The 17,100-nt window shown below is 45.9% G+C and overlaps 1 protein-coding gene across 1 annotated transcript in view; it reads left to right on the forward strand.

Annotated features, from left to right (window-relative positions):
- The first annotated feature begins 1,900 nt into the window (after positions 1-1,900).
- The window catches only part of RAD23A (RAD23 homolog A, nucleotide excision repair protein), a 245,568-nt gene continuing 230,368 nt past the window's right edge, over positions 1,901-17,100 (forward strand). The window contains exon 1 of the mRNA XM_069604181.1: positions 1,901-2,061. Within this exon, the coding sequence (XP_069460282.1) occupies positions 1,996-2,061 (66 nt within the window). The 5' untranslated portion in view covers positions 1,901-1,995. The remainder of the gene's footprint in view (positions 2,062-17,100) is intronic.

The raw sequence follows: 17,100 nt of genomic DNA on the forward strand, positions 1-17,100 counted from the left end.
AAACAGATCAGGGTGAGTATATATCACCCCGAAGCCAATGAACCTGTTTTGAAAGGACATATAGGTTCATAAAAGGAGCTTTGCAATTGGCTGCAGCATCGGGGATGGACCCCTACAAAAACGCTAGTGAAGCAATAGCGGCTCATCACTTGATGGTGAACGCAGTCACCAATGTGTCACTGTTTCAGCTCCTAAGGGGCAGCAGAGCTACATCCATTCTTGTGCCCCTGTGGTTGTCCAAAGTGACAAAGGACGACAGGGTTGACATGAAAGTGCTATTCTGGAAAACGCAAAAGAATAAAGACCAGATGAAAACACTGAGCGGCGCACGCAGAGCAGCCCATAGAACAGAAGTCAATGAGGGGGACATAGTGAAAATAAAGTTGCCACATAAGGATCATGTGACAGGCAGGGTCCAAGTACAGCCAGCCGGTGGAAGTTGTGCGGAAAGGCACCAAGAAGGCGGACTCTGGGATCCAGAGAATCATCAGTGGTGGAACCAACTTCCAAAGATCCAGAAGCATATCAAGAATGAGAGACCAAGAGAGGAGAGCCTCAAGAAGAGAACAGTCGCAGAGGAAGTACACATGTGGAAAGAGAAATATAAGAGGAAGAGTCCTCCCCCTTTTGCTCCTTCCTTATTGTTTTACACCTGCACTGGTAGTATGGCCGTCAGGCCAAGTTTGCTAGTAATTTTTGCAAGATCATTTCGGAAATGTCATGGCCTAAGAATGACTCTGTATTCCCATGTTCCCGTCCCGCCATGAAGCGCTTTGAAGAGCTTTGAAGCACTTCACCTGTGTATATGCGTTCTATAAATAAACAATTACAATTATACCCCAGGCCAGGGGCAGAGTGTCGGGAACAGAGACCTCAACTCCGAGACCATCGCCTGCTGAGAATCGCCCTCAACACGAGAGGAGAAAACCTACGAAGTACAAGGACTTTGTGATGGAGACCAGGCTGCTCAACAAAATTAGGTATGTGGAGAGGCACCCTCGCAAGAACATTGCCTGTGCGTGATCTCGCAAGACTGCAACGCATAGCTCTCAACTCACACGCTTTTTGCGGGTGTCACCCACCTTGTAAAGAGCTGAGTCCCCCGCCAAGCCTCCTGCACGCCCATTAATTTCAATGGGCTCTTACCCGCCAAAAACAAAATCTGGTGTTTTCACCCGCTTTTGCGACACAAATGGTTTTGAACTATGGCAACACAGATGTGCGCGGTTTGTGCGCAGTGCGGCAGATGAGAGCAGATCGAGGGACAGAGCAAATGCTCCCTGTTGCTCCTCCTGCTAAAGACTTGGGCCACATATTAACTGCTCATCTATGGCCCTTTGCAGACTTTATCCTAAGGATGTGCACTTAAGTAGTGATTAACTGCAGCACTTCTTTAAGAGAACTTTAATGTCAGTGTGCTGATTGTTTCCTTCCATCTGATATGTGTGAAATAAACTCTCCTATCAGCTTGCTGTACAGTCTTTTGTAAATCCACTACAATCACTAATTTGATATTTTATTTAATGGCGTTTCTTATCATTTTAAATAATACGTTCCATTTTTTCGTTCTAATACATGTTTAACTCAAGCTCTGGTTCGATACTGTATTACTGAATTTCATTTGTCAATTCGTCCAAATCTATTAAACACTGGGGGGAAAAACCAACTGGACTCGGCGGCAGCCATACTACAGTCAGGCAAGGCACGGCCCATGAGTAATGATCACTCGTTGGCTGGCATAAGTAGGCCAGGCTCTAATTTAAGTGCTCCTGCGCCTGTGACGTACTTGTGCGTCGCGGATTAAGATGGCGTTTCGCGGCTCAGGAAATTGCGTTTTTTTTTTCCTCCATACATCGGGTACACTGGGTAGCGAGTCGGCTGCGTCCAGGCCGGCGCCGGAAATGACGCGCCCGGCGACCCTTTCTCTAAGATGGCGGCGGTGTGACTCGCATGGTGTTCTGTGTGTACGCTCTGGAAGCTTCTTGAGCCGCCGCCATGCAGGTCACACTTAAGACCCTGCAGCAGCAGACCTTCAAAATAGAGCTGGAGCCGGAGGACACGGTGAGGGGCGGGATTTCGGCCTCATTCGCAAAATACACACTTCGCTGCGCCCTTATGAAGCTCGCATCATAATGTCTGTCCACATAGTGCAATAAGCGGGTCTCGTTAATGTTTTGCACACTCCCTGGCTTGCAACTATTTGCCATAGGCGCACAGCTCAGTGGGACAGAGTGCCCCTGCATGTTCTGCGGGGCTAACCGTTAAGGCTAATTGAACCTATTGAGTGGCTAAGTAACTATCGTGCTCTTGATAATCAAATCGTGTGGCTGTACCAAAGGCTTGCACTTCATTCCAGCAAAGTGTGCAACCAAGACACAGATTCCAACTGTTCACAGCGGGCTCCGGGGTCACTTATGCCCTCCCCAAAATGCTTGCACTTCATTCCAGCAAAGTGTGCAACCAAGACACAGATTCCAGATTCCAACAGTTCACAGCGGGCTGCGGGGTCACTTACGCCCTCCCCAAAATGCTATAGATTAGTAATTTGTGTAGCCCCATATACCACACGAAAAGGACACAACGTTCCTAATAGTTTTGTTATACTTTTTATCAACAGTTTCTTAGAAACTTAAATTATCTGTATCAGTAATTGAGAAATTCATTTGGAAATCGCTATATTGGAATAACCCGTTAGAAACACAGCCGATCATGTAGTGTTCAAAAGAATTGTCATAATCACTTCAGAATTAATAAACGATTTCAGTTATCCGGTTCACAAATGTTAGCCTGCTCATCAACTGGAGGATTGTGGTTTCCTCTTATGTTTAGGGGAGGCTAGGTGGTGGGAAGTAATGGCACTTAAGTGAGTGCTAGAAAAGTACAGCGTGTGGAAAGTTGTGCAAGAGTGCTGGCTGCCATAAAATAATTGGAGGTGAATGAGCACCAGGAATTTTTAATTCTCAATCCAGTGGACTCACGGACTAGTTTGTATTTGTATTTATTATTTTTATATAGCGCTTTACATTATTAACAGCATTACATTAGAACCATGAGTCAAAATAATCAAACAATATAATGAACGCATTTCTGAGAACTAGGAACAAGACGCAAATAGGGAAGAGTAGGAAGAAGTAATGAAGGGCTGTTGGGAGAGAGGATGAATAAAGTGAGATTTTAAGGACGAGTAAGAGGAGATGGAACGGATAAGGAGAGGTAGAGAGTTCCAGTGTAGAGGGGCAAGGAGCTGAAAAGATCGAAAGCAGGAAGGGGCGCAACGAGGAGGAGGAACACTAAGGAGGAAGAGCTAAGCAGAACTGAGAGGGTGTGAAGGGGTGTAGAACGAGAGGAGGGAAGATAGTTTGGGAGGGGCAAGGTCATGAAGTGATTTTAAAATTTTAAAAACGAGGCAGAGGCAGTTGAATTTAAGTTGAGTGAAGGGAGAGCCAACCAAGAGAAGAAAGGGAAGAGGAGATGGAGTCTTGATGAGAGAGGAGGCAAAGAGTACGGATGGCAGAGTGATAGAGGGATTTAAGGGGGGCAAGATGAGAGGTAGCAGGCCAAAAAGGAGAGCAGAACAGTAGAAAAGATGAGGGATAAGATTAAGAGTTTGGTAGCGTGGAAGGTGAGTTCCGAAGAGTACACTATCTTAGTTCTCAGAGCAGATACAGTGATCTAGGAGGACCATGTTTTGTTAAGAATTGCAGAGGTCTAGCCATAAGCTGAGGAATTGTCTGATGTGTGGGTGAGGCAAGTGGCATTCCACCATGCTTCAAACTGGCTGGTCTTGCTTCCATTTGCTATCTGTGTCTTGCATAGCAGTGGCAGTCATGTTGTCCAAGAGTTTAAGAGAAATATTGGTTCCAAGATTTAAAATGAATCTTGGGACTTGAGCTCTGAGACCAGTAGTTTTTGAGTGCAAGGCAACTAAACATGTATCAGAGTTCTGATATGTGCATCATCACACCTCCACCAAAGCCCAGCATCTGACTTTTTTTCTGGCATGCTAACGTCTCTGCTTTCAGTATTGTCTGGGCTGTTATAGCCTCTCTGGATGCTCTGAAACATCTTTCATATATATTTTTACCCGTTCATCCACATTGAACTTGATGGCTGTTTCCCTCCCCACCGCCCCCCCTCCCCCAGTTTTTGTATTATTCGAAGCAGGCTGTTGGGTGTAATTTAGTAAATGCCATTCCCTACTACGTCATTCTACAGCCTGTGCATAGTCTGATCTGCTCTTGCTTTCAATGTTTTCGTTCGTTGTCTGCAAAGCCATTTCATTTTTTGTTTGAATTTTTTTTTTTTTAAAACAGCGCAATGTTGCCATCCTTTTTTCTTTTTAGAGGTGCTAGCTACAAGTGGTGCTCTGGTTTATCCATGAATTCCACTCTTGATTTCTTGTTTACTTTATTAATGGGTTAAGCCATATCAGTGACTGTTGCAGCTCTCGCATATGAGTATATTGCATGTTCAATGAATTCGATTGATGGAGACAGCCAATAAAAAAAAAAAAAAAAAAATCCTAAAAGGTTAGACTTCGCAAATGAGTTAAAAAGTTGTTTTTCCAATGTTCGCCAGAGAGAGGTGTTAAAACTTTATTTATGTGGAGATCCGGGTTGAAATTTGCTTTAACCTAGTAGCTTCATAGTGTGCCTTTTTAAAATTGAATAATTTGACTCCAACCTCATATTTTAGACTCTATTTTAAGATAATGCAATTGGCTTTCTGGCAAGGGGATACAGTACCAAATAAGTTTGAAATTGAGCCATCTAGGAAGGCCTCAATGGTGGCCAAGTTTCTAGTTTTTTAGTTATTAGCCTTGAAGTTTTCCAGAGAGGAATTGTATATCCAAGTAGGGCAGTGTTAAAAGTACAATAACTTTTTCCATTAAGTTTGTTCCCCAATACCTGTGGAAAATGTAGCAAGCCGGGGCATGCAGAATATGAGCTCGTCCGTGTAGGCAGCCAACATAACTTTGCCTCCACGCATTCTATGTTTTTCGAATACAAGTTTTCCCCTCACAGCAGCAGTCTTCAAACTGGAGGGTCCCAGACTCTTTTAAAAGGGGATTAAGATGACTGTTTTTAATTTAAAATATAAGCAGAATTTCTGCTACTCATATTGTCTAAAAAAGGATTTAGATAGCTGCCTTTAATAAAGAGCCTAGGGCATTCTCTGGGTGCCTTTGGAGGAGGGGGAGGCCAACTTCTAGGTGTGGGCGTGGGGTGGCAGAAACAATGTTTTTACTCGGGGTGCTCGGTGTGAAAACGTTTGAATACCACTGTCTTGGAGACCGCAACAAAGGTTCCAGGGCGCAAGAGAATCGTCGAGAGCGATAACCTTGTTGTGTGGCCCTGGTGAGATTTAATGAGGGGTGATATCCTTCAATTTAAAGAATGGAAGCTTTAGCAGTGCAGTGCATCACTTTGAAATGCTTTGCTGAAACTGCGCAAAGATATGGCCATTTCTGCATTGTCATTACTATCAATTTATCTACAGTTATTTAAAGTGACAACATTAGCATTAAGTCCTGTTTGCGCTAAGACCATTCTGCATTTTACATATCCCAACAGGTCAATTCTAACTAACACAGTCGTTTTTCAATTGTAGAGACAAGAATTTTGGCGATGGCATTCTACGTTTATGATCATGCCTATTATGTAACCCTTGTAACTGTGCAAATGCGCCCAGATTCCTCTGGGTGCGGTGCTCTATAGAAATAAATAAAACAAACAATATAACTGATAAGTCTATAATTATTGGTTGGAATTTCATTATCCCTTTTGGGGATGACTATGATTTTGGCTTGGGTAACTGAACCAAATGGATAGTTGGACAGGGAAAAGGAATTAAATGGTCTGGTAGCTTGGGGGAAATAAGGTATTTTAAAACTTTGGTCAGTCGGATTGGGGAAACTAACACTTTTTTTTTTCCCCCTTCAATTTATTCTTAATCGCCAAATATGGTGCACCCCTTTTTATTTAGATCACAATTGTTCTCATTTAGCCTGGGGAATTGAGTTTAATTATTTGCATATTATCTTCGCAAGGTGTTTGTAGTAATCCTTACTTGAGCCAAGTTTTCGGTGTTTGTGGCATACACTCTTGTCTGCTACGGTGCTCTTTGGATGTCTTTCATTAATTTCTACCTGTATTGGAAGCCCGACCACTAGATTTCCTTTGGAAGGAGAGCAAGCAGAGTGTTCGTCGTTCGGCTGTCAGGTCAAGTGCAGAGACATGGCACTCATCGGCTGCATTTGACTTGGTGGACCACAAGGTCTTATGCAGCCACCTGGACTCGGCAGCCTACTTCTCCAAGGAGGCTATAGTATGGATACAGTTCTTCCTCAGTGACAGGACTATGAGCGTTTTCTCCCCATCTGCAGCAGCGGACTCTATTCCCATCACCTGTGGGGTGCCCCAGGGATCATGTGTCTCTCCGCTGTACAATATATTCACCAAGCCCCTTTTGATGATCTTGATCATCTGGGTATCACCTACACTAACTATGCAGATGATACCCAGATCCACTTACTGGGGATTATAAGGATTTGGCCTTAAATAGAATCTACAGCATTGTTCAGGCTTGGATGGCTACTCATGGCCTCTGCCTGAACGATGATAAAACAGAGCTCATTATCCTCGGCACTACCTCTCAACTTAGCCCCTCATCCTTCATTATTTATGGGAACTCTATAAAGTTTGCTAAAGAGTAAAAACCGTAGGTTTTTACGTAGACTCCACCCTAACATTTACCAAACGGGTAAACACTCTGGCCTCATACACATGCAAATATTACAGCTGGCATACAATTCCTATCGCCCAACAGTTGCATGATCATAGCCAGAGCTCTTATTTTATCTAAACTGGACTATTGTAACGACCTATACATTGGTGCCAACAAATACATTATCAATAAAATACAGATACTCCAGAACAATGCCCTTAGAGATGCACCAAGCATTTCAGGAAAATAATATATCTCGATACAAGGAGGAAACACAAGTGGCTATCCACACACGACACAATCCACCTAAAAACAGCCTCTCTCATCCATAAATGTCTAAACAATAAGGCACCACGCTACCAGATAGAAACAAAACCTCAAGCAGACCTACAAGATCAGTCAACTCCAACTGTGTTCAGGTGCCACGCTTTAAACTATCCACTATTGGAGGCTCCAGTTTCCCAGTCAAATCAGCACAATTGTGGAACTCCTTTCCACCCTCACTGAGAACGGACCAAACATTTACCACATTCAGGCAGAATCTTATCAATTGGTTCAAAGAGAACGATAAGTAACCTTGTCAGCCTAGAACCATAATTGTAAATAACCTTCCTGCCTTAGCTAGCATTTCACATGTATCTCTATTTTATGTATTCTTAATGCTTTTTAGATTTTGATTCTATTTCAAACTGTCAGTTAAAAAAAATAAAATAATTTTATATGTTCTTTAACCTTTTTAACCAAGCTGTATGCCTTCTTACCCACTGCGCCCTGTTACCTTCGGGTCTTGCGTGCGCAATAATCAAACAAGGTAACTTATACTGGTTAATGTCAGTTATGGATCTTGCACACCGTATTACAGGAAACGGCCTGAAGGCGGGAGTGACTGCGGGTAGCAACTGCCTTTTAACTCTTGTGGGATTGCAAGACTGCGATTCTGTTTACAGATGCTGGTGAGCAAAACGGATATGGCTCCCTTCCGTTTACTAAAGCGACGGCATGCTGAGTGCTGCACAAAAGGTCTGTTGGGTTGATTTCTAATAAGTGGCACAAACTATTGGGAGACTTAAACTATTGCCAGCATATGTATGCGCACATCTGTGACTTGATTTTGTTTTTTGGTGATTGAGGGTGGCCCTGCCTACATTTTATAGTGCAGACGCCCATTGCAAAACCATCAATCAACGTATAATAACATACCGGGCAAGGCCGCATCCAGGTTAAAGGGCCAAAGGAAAGGCAACCAGCTGGCAAACGTGGCACAAACTCTGGTGGGGTGGACAAACAGCCCTCAAAGGTCCAACAATAATGAACTGGCCGCCCGGGTCCCAAATGCAAAAATGGCAGATTCTTTTCAGCCTACTGACCAGGACGCTACCAATGGGCCAGCAAGGGCCAAAATGGCTTCATAGGGGAGGTAGCCAACACAAAGGAGGCCTCTGAGTGACTATGGAGACATTGATAACTCCCCACTGGCATTGTTATTCACTGCAAGGAACAGCTGTAGCATGTGCATTTCCCCACCCCCCGAACATTGATTTTCTCTCCTCTGCCCCCGCAACACCAAATCTGTGGCAGACCCATCTGTGGGGCTAACGTCTGTGTACAAAGGGTTTGTGTACAAAGGGTTTGACTATCCAAGATCCCGGAGGTCTCAACAGTGGACACGTCTATCAGTTCCCAAGTAGTAGAGACAATTGTACGATTATTGACCACCTCTACTTTTTTCCACTGACTTGCAGGGAACACAGGGACTGTCTAGTGTACAGTAGCCCAGTTTTCAACAGGAGCCCACTTATAATACAAACTCCTTGTTTGGAACCTCAGTCCCTGCAGGCAGTGTAATCAATTTCGCCGTAAAAATCTTACTTCTCCCAAGATGACATCACATAGTTAAGTAAACAAGAGGTGCTTATAGCCACAATGGAAAAAAGACTGCAACCTCCAGGAGTTGATTTGGCACCAATGATCCAGAACACGTCGCCCGACCATCTCCTTGGTGGGAGGAGGCACCTCCTCTACGGAGGTGCCGGTTGATGTGTCTGAGGCGGAAGACCTAGTACATGATCGAATGGTGGTGTCACCGTATAACACCAGAAAACAAAGGCGACTGACCAAGCAGGTTAGGTTATGTAGGAGGGCTTGTGGTAACAATTTGCCAGTTATTGCTGAAATACCTAACCCAGTGTACTATACATGTATCGCACTGGGTATGGTACAGGATGAGGCTGCCAAAGGTCCAACTAGTGTGGGGCGATGAGGAGAAGGGGGTTTGCACTTTGACTAGCTGGTTACTTGATGATGTGCAGAGTTTTGCCCACCAAATAAACCCTCATAATCCTTTAGTTACTGGGGGGACCAAGTCGATGTCATTTTTTTGTCCTGTAATCACCCAACAGCACGAAGTGGTCTGCGCCACCAATCCGCAATCCATGGTCCTCCCTCCTTTTAACCCCCCTCAGTCTACACACATCCCTGACCGACCCCCTGATCCGATCCATCCCTAATCCTCCACCTTCATCCCCCCCACCCTCCGTTCTAACAGAGAATGACCCCAAGTCATTTACTTTTGGACGTGGACCCACAACTTTTACAGAAAAATGGACCAGATCAGACATTTTAAACCTATGCAAAATAATTCCTGCATTACGTGTATTGACAAGTGCAGACTTTAGTTTTGTTGAGCCCGTGGACCTATACAGTGGTACTTCTGTAAGAGTACACTGATCAACTACTGATGTGCCACCTCTAATACGCAGCCACCCGAGGTCCATTGAAAAGGTTTGATTTATTGAGGATGTTCCCCATGTAAATAGTAAGGAGGAAGGGCAGGCAGAGACTATCCTAACTCCTATACCTAAAGCTAGCATGCCAGCCAACGATCTGTCCACAGTGGACGACAAGGGTTGGGACTGGTTTAGAAAATGTCTGTTTAGGCAAATGGAGACCAGGTGACCCCTGTTGGTGCTTGGCTGGAACACCAGAGGTTGGCTGGAACACCAGAGGTTTCATCCACTTAGTTTGCTTAGTTGCATATCTGAGTTGGATGTCCTGGTTTTACAGTAAACATGGCTTACGTCAGGGATACCACTGGGGGACTTTATTATGTACCAACATGTGGCTACTAAAGATGCGAAGGGCTGACCTTTTGGGTGACTGGCAGTGGCTATCAAACAGTTCCCAAGCGTCACGACCATCCTGAGCACCCTCTGTGTTAGCAATAGTGGTGGCGATAAAAACTATCCCTGCTACATTGATATGCCTGTTCATTAGTCCCCCCCCTGACTTAGTACAGCTGGAGGAGCTCCATGGGATTCTTGATGAGATGTTGACCTAATTGATGTTGGGAGATGAGCAGGAATTAATACGCTTGGGTGGACTTCAATGCTGCTTGTATTGACCATGAACTGTGTGCCCAATATAAATGCATTAAACCAGAGTGTCGTGTCCAGACCGAGAAGGCATAAAAAGGGAAAGCAGTAGCTGGCCTTCTTCATGAATGGCTCCTACTGATATAGAACAGTCGTACGGTCGGGGATAGCCCAGACCACAGCTCTTTGAGTATGGGCACCAAGTCTTAACTCTAGATTACCTTTTTTGGGAGTCATGTATTCAGACCGCATACAGTGACTATCATATGCTGATGCTAACAATTGATTTAGGAAATCCCATGGAAAGACACTATGGGGGGGGGGGAGGGAGAGTCTGTTGTCAACCATGTGGAGGGAGGGGGAATAGGATTCGTTAGTCACCACGTAACCTTACCAAAGGAGTAAATCGTCTGATAAAACAAAAGCTGGACAGGTTTGCACAGCTAAGTGTAGTCGCGATGGGAAGCTACCGCAAGAATCCAGCTTACCAAACAGGCTCAAGTATAGTGTACTTTGTGGCCCTCCATGGAACTCAGAAAGTAAACATTGAAATCGAGATGCCAAGCGACTCATGAGACAGTTTAGATCAGCCACAGGGGGGACTGGACGAGAGTGGAATTCGTGAGGCAGAGTCAGGCACATTAAAAGTGAATACAAGAAAGGCTCTGGAGAAGGAGGCACTCGGAGCTAAATGCAAAAGGGCAGTAGATCTTCTGTTTTCTGTACAGGCCAAATTGGGATCTATTTGGCATATATTGTCCCAGACTTAAAGCAACACCAGGCATGTCATGGTTGACCCCACTGCAGAGCCTGAATGGGTTCTTTTTATAGGGTCCAAATATGTTGCTGCAGGGGAGACAAATATAGGTGAAAAAGCATCTGTGCCATGGATTCTACACCCTCTCCTGGTGGACATAAGCAAGTCTATACTGGGTTTGAAGGACTCCCGGGCGCCAGGCCCAAGTGGTGGCAAATGCATTGCTGAAAGAAGACCCTGATGCTTGGGCTACAGTGTTAAAACTGCTGTTTGATAAAAATGTGTGTGGAGAGGAGAGCGAGTACCTGCTTTATGGCACCAGGCGATATATATTTTTTTTTTGGTTACCTCTGTACAAAATGGGAGATGGGCTATGCCCAGAGACTTGCAGGCTCCTTTCTGTGCTCGTTGGGCAAATTTTTCTGTAATTTTGTATTACAGGCACTGCAGCATTGGGTAGATGAAAATGGTATACTACACTGTACCCAGACATGTTTTCGACCAGGCTCGGCAACTACACACACTATCAGTAATGGATTTGCAGATTAGGGAAGCCTCTACTAAAGGAAATCCGGGCTTGCACATAATATATGTGCAATTATTTGGCACTGTATGTTGCTTGCAACTATGGCTGGAACTTCGTAACTATGGCTGCACGGAATGGCTGATTCCTATCTTGAGACTTCTCCATAAGAATAGTTATGTGGGAATAAGGCTAACAAGTGGGTGGGTTACTACAACAGGGGTGTCAGGCAAGGGTGTGTCCTGGCTCCCCTGTTTAATTTATACCTGGCTGATCTCCTGACATACCTGCTTGCCATATCAGGCAGCTCTTTAAAAATGGGTGACAATGCCATCACTAGATTACTTTATGCAGACAACCTAATTTTGTAGGACTGCACTTTACGTGGAGCAAAAAACAAGCCCACAACCCTCGCAGAATATGCAAAAGAAAATGGGCTGGTTATTAACCCCTTAAGTGCCACAGACGATCCGGCTCGTCAGTGGAAACCGCTCCAGGTTGCCACCGACGAGCCGTCTCGTCGGTTTTGGCACTCTGCTTAGCTCGATCCCTGCAACGGAGGGAACAAGCAAAACTGTAATCCAACCCCCGGGCTATGTGAGGGGGAGGTCCACCTCACTGCCAGGGGGCTGGATTACCTTCAGTTTCACGTTGGAGTGAATGAATTTTCACCGCAGCAGCCATTTCGGGCTGCTGCGGTGAAAACAGGTGAGTGATCACCTTTCTCCGACTTGATCTCCGGTTGTATTTCAAACCGGAGATCGAGGCGGGTATCGTTGGAAAGGGGAGATTCTCCCCTTTACAACGATGCCCATTGTGTGGCATTGCTGCCCGCGGATCGGGCGTGTGATCCGTGGGCAGCAATGTCACCTGATAAATACAGATCCGTTTGTGACGCCGGGGAGGGGAGGCTGCTTACTAGGTCACGAACGTTTCCATGGTGGTCCAGTGGTTGTTGGTCATGGATCAAGCGCTCTGCGCTGATCCGTGACCAGCAATGCGTCATAAGTGGTGTCCTTGGAAAGGGGAGGTTCTCCCCTTTCCAGGGACACCACTTTTTCCTATATCCCTGGTGGCATAGTGGGCCCCAAACCCCCTCGCCTTTTTTTTTTTTCTTTTCACCCCTGGGGGCAGTGATCATCTGCCCCCAGGGGTCTCTGGCGCTGTGGCCCCATGCTTTGGGGCCACGGGGGAGGAGGGGCAGATGGATGATAATCTGTCCCAGGGAAGGGGGCAAAACCAAAAAAAAGGCTATTTTGGGGGGGCCACTAGCCACCAGGGATAGATTTTACAGAAATTGGGGGTGGCCCTCTCCCCCTCACCCCAAGGGGAAATGGGGGCACCCCTTGTAGCCCTCCTTGGGGCAGATATCTGCTCCTAGGAAGGGGCATCTGACCCCAGGGAGGGCTGCATGAGATGCCCCCCCTGCATTAGGTGTGGGGGGGGGGTAGAGGGTCACCCCCATTACATTAGAAAGTTACCTGGCGGTTTAGGGTGCCCCTCAGCCCGTCCTAAATTGTAGTGTACCATTTTCAATTTTTATTTTCTTCGTTGGCGCAGAGGGTCACATTGGTGTGCCAATCTGGCGCTGGGGTGCCCAAACCTTACTGCCCCACCCACTGGGGGGGCCTGTCCCATTTTTGAGGGCCATCTCCCCCCCCACCCCAAATAGAGGGGGGGTGTACCTCATGCACCCGTTTGTAGGAGGCCCAAAGAGGCATGCATGAGATGCCCCTGCCACCCATTTAGGGTGAGGGGGAGAGGGCCCCCAAAAATGGTGGGACAGGCCCCCCAGTGGGTGGGGCAGTAAGGTTTGGGCACCCTGGTGCCAGATTGACACACCAGTGTGCCCCTCTGCGCCAGTTTTGTGAACAAAGAAAAAATGGAAAATGGTGGAACACATTTTAGGGGGGGCTGTGGGGCACCCCAAAGGGACGGGGTATTTTCTAATGGGACGAGGCGGTGAACCCGTCTCCCCCACCCGCAATGGAGTGGGTGACATGTCATGTTTCGGTGGGTGGCCAGAGCAAAATGTCTGAATCGTCTTCATTTCCTGCCAATTTCAGAGACATTTCCCTGTGTCCACTCACTGAAACACGTCGCCAACAACAGATGTCATACCTACTCGCGTTCCCACAGGTGTCCGATGAAAAAGGTACCTCACGTGTGGGTGCACCTACTGGGGGTGCAAAAGGAAAAGGGTAACCCGCTGGTAACCCCAAGCCTTTCGCCACAGCACAATTTGTTCATGTGGGCAACCTACAGCTTTGGGCCTAGGGTGTCGAAGCCAGCAAGGAAAACGGGAACACCAAGCATTTCCCAAAAGAGGACACCCGTGGGAATGCACAGAGGTCTGACTTGCGCGAAGCGGCCCAGAATTTATTACCCAGAACCCAAGACAAAGTGAACACTGTTTTTTTAAAAAAAAAATTCCCCACCATCACTTTGTCGGGGATTGTGGCTAATAAAAACTGGGGCAGTTTGCGCGAGGCAGACCTCTGTGGATTCCCACAGGTGTTCTCTTTTGGGAAATGCATGGGGTTCCCTGTTTTCCTTGCTGGCCTCAGGACACATGTGGGAACGCGAGAAGGTATGACCTCTGTTAGCGACGTGTTTCGGTGAGTGGACACAGGGAAATGTCTTTGAAATTGAAGGAAAAGGGTAACCCACTGGTAACCCCAAGCCTTTTGTCACTGCCCATTTTGTTTATGTGGGCAACCTACAGATTTGGCCCTAGGGTGTCGAAGCCAGCAAGTGAAACGGGGAACACCAGGCATTTCCCAAAAGAGGACACCCATGGGAATCCAGAGGTCTGACTTGCGCAAATCGTCCCAGAATCCCCGGCAAATTCCAAATTTGGGGGTAAAAACACAATTTCCAGACATTTCTCTCTGCACAACCGCCGAAACACGCAGCCAACAACAGATGTCATACCTTCCCGCGTTCCCACAGGTGTCCCAACGATAACGTTACCTCACATGTGGTTCACCAATCTAGCTGCAAAGGGAAAAGGCTAACCCACTGAAAAACATAAAAGGGTTTGGGGAGATAACCTACAGATTTGGGCATGGGGTGTCCAAGCCACCAAGGAAAACTGGGAACCCCATGCATTTCTGAAAAGAGGGACCCAGTAGGAATCCACAGAGGTCCTACTTTCGCGAAGCGGACCAGAATGTTTTACCCAGAACCCCCGACAAAGTGATAAATGTGGGGTTTTTTCAGCACATTTCAGACTTTACCGGGGCTTCTGGGTAATAAATTCTGGGCCAATTTGCACAAAACATACCTCTGCGGATTCCAACGGGTGTCCTCTTTTCAGAAATGCACAGGGTTCCCTGATTTTCCTTGATGGCTTGGACACCCGAGGCCCATATCTGTATGGTGCGCCGGTCAGCAGAGAGTCTGAAATTCCGGTCTGAAAACAGACTTGGTTACTTGTGTTTTAGGCTTTCCCCTTGGTGCCCAGGTAGGTGCACCCACACATGTGAGGTACCGTTTTCATCGGGACACCTGTGGGAAGGTATAACGTTTGTTGTTTGTGTGGTTTTCATAACGCTTTGACCCATTTGCTGGTGTCCTTTGTCACACAACCCTTTCATTTCCCAAATATGACCTACATTTATTTGCTGCTTTAGCCACCATACACTTTTGAAACCTGCACAGGTCACCTACCCTTGAAATGATCTGCCTGTGCTCTTTCAAAAAATGTATACTTGCCGTTCCTTGCCACATTTGGTTTTCCCGATTTACACATGCTAAGTGCGTCTGTTCAGGCCGTGAGCGTAAAACTGTACCATGGCTCAGTGTTTGGCTTGTGGTATTGCTTGTTTTGTAAAACACTACAAAAAATGTGTTTTATTCACTTTGTATGCGCGCCAGACCCTGGGGTAGCAGGGCGCAGCGATAAGAAAATGCGAAGCTTACATGGTTACAATAATGGCCTGAAATCACAAATTACATAATATACAATGTACAAGGAATAGTCAAATTGGAATTGCATAAAATATACAGTGGAGATAGATGCAAATGATTACAGTGGGATGTAGATGACAGTTCAGCTGAGGTCAGTAGAGGTTAGGAGCTGAATAACATTTTTTCTGAAACGGAGGTAGGACAAATCCACTCTTAAGTCTTGTGCCAGTGAATTCCATGTTTTTGCAGCCTTTACAGGGAAGCTATTTCCTCCGATCGTGGTGAGTCTGAAGTTTGGTATTGTCAAGCAGTTGGCGTTGACAGCTCTGGTCGGTCTGATAGATGTTCACCTATGGAATTAGTATCTAGGGGCGGAGTTGTTAAGGGTTTTGTGGGTCAGAGATAGCATCTTGAGTTGTATTTTATTGTTGGTGGTCAGCCATTTGTGATGGCGTCTAGCGGAGGAGATATGGGATCTTTTATTTATACCTAGTGCTGCTCTCGGGGCATTATTTTGTAATATTTGTAATCTTTGAATTGTTTTAGCTCCTGAATATAGTGCATTGCAGTAATCAATTCTGGAGAGTATTAAGGCTCTGGCCAAGATTAAGCAGCTATTATTGGAAAGGAATGGTTTACCAGCTCTTAACATTTTGCAGGTGTAAGCCGTGGAGGAGGCCAAGGATTTTACCTGTTTATCAAGTGATAAGGTGGAATCAAGATAGAATCCGAGGGTCTTTACATCCTTGGACACTTGGATAATATTCCCGTCTATATTGAAGGAGAATTCCTGGCCTAGTTTTTTTATATTGGCTTGGGAGCCCAGGATTATCATTATCGTTCAGACAGAGGCCATGAGTAGCCATCCATGCATGGATGATACAATTCTGTGTCCTTTTCATGATCCCCAGAAAGCGGGAGGAGGATCTGTGTATCATCTGCATAGTTAGTGTAGGTGATACAGAGATGGTCCAGATCAAACGGGGCTTGGTGAAGATGTTGTGAGTTGGGGAGACACAAGAGCCCTGGGGGGCACCACATGAGATGGGGGTGGGATCTGCCGCTGCTGAGGGAGAGAAGACTCATGGTTCTTTCACTCAAGAATGACTCAATCCATTTAATGGCCTCCGGGGGAAAAGTGGGCGGCAGAATCCAGATGACTACAAAGGACTTTATGATCCACTAAATCGAAAGCTGCTGAGAGGTCCAGGAGTACTGTCCTACCTTTGTCCCTCAGCTCATCGAATTGGGATTTCAAATCAATTGGGGCAGTTTCTGTTCCATGTAACGGACGGAAGCCCGATTGTCTCACTCCTAAAAGGTTATGAAGTTCAAGATGTTTTTGAATTTGGTTATATGCAGCTTTGTCAAGTATCTTGAGAAGAAACGGTACTGTAGTGATGGGGTGGTAATTAGTGGGGATGAGGGGGTCTGAGGTCTGCTTTTTAAGGAGGGGGAGCACCCATGACTGTTTAAGGTTGGCCGGGATGGTGCCTGAGGCAAAGGAGGAGTTAATCAATTTAGTGATAAAGGGAGATGGTTCTCTGGCAGCGTCCTTTATTAGTTGCGCTGGGCAGATGTCACCTTTACAATTGGAAGGTTTAAGTGAAAGGATAATTGTTTTTCTACTTCCAAGGTAGTCATTTTGGACAAGTGGCAGCAATTGCCATGCACCAATAAATTATTGGTGTGAGGCATTTTAGGCGAGTCCTGAATTTTAAGCGTTTCTTTTTTTTTTTTTGCTGAATTTTATTTTGGAGTGTGATATTTGCTAGGGCTAGTTGGCTATCTGTGCACCAGGATTTATCCTT

The sequence above is a fragment of the Ambystoma mexicanum genome, chromosome 3q (genome assembly GCF_040938575.1).
Source record: "Ambystoma mexicanum isolate Mex_15411 chromosome 3q, UKY_AmexF1_1, whole genome shotgun sequence".
NCBI classification, from domain to species: Eukaryota; Metazoa; Chordata; class Amphibia; order Caudata; family Ambystomatidae; genus Ambystoma; species Ambystoma mexicanum.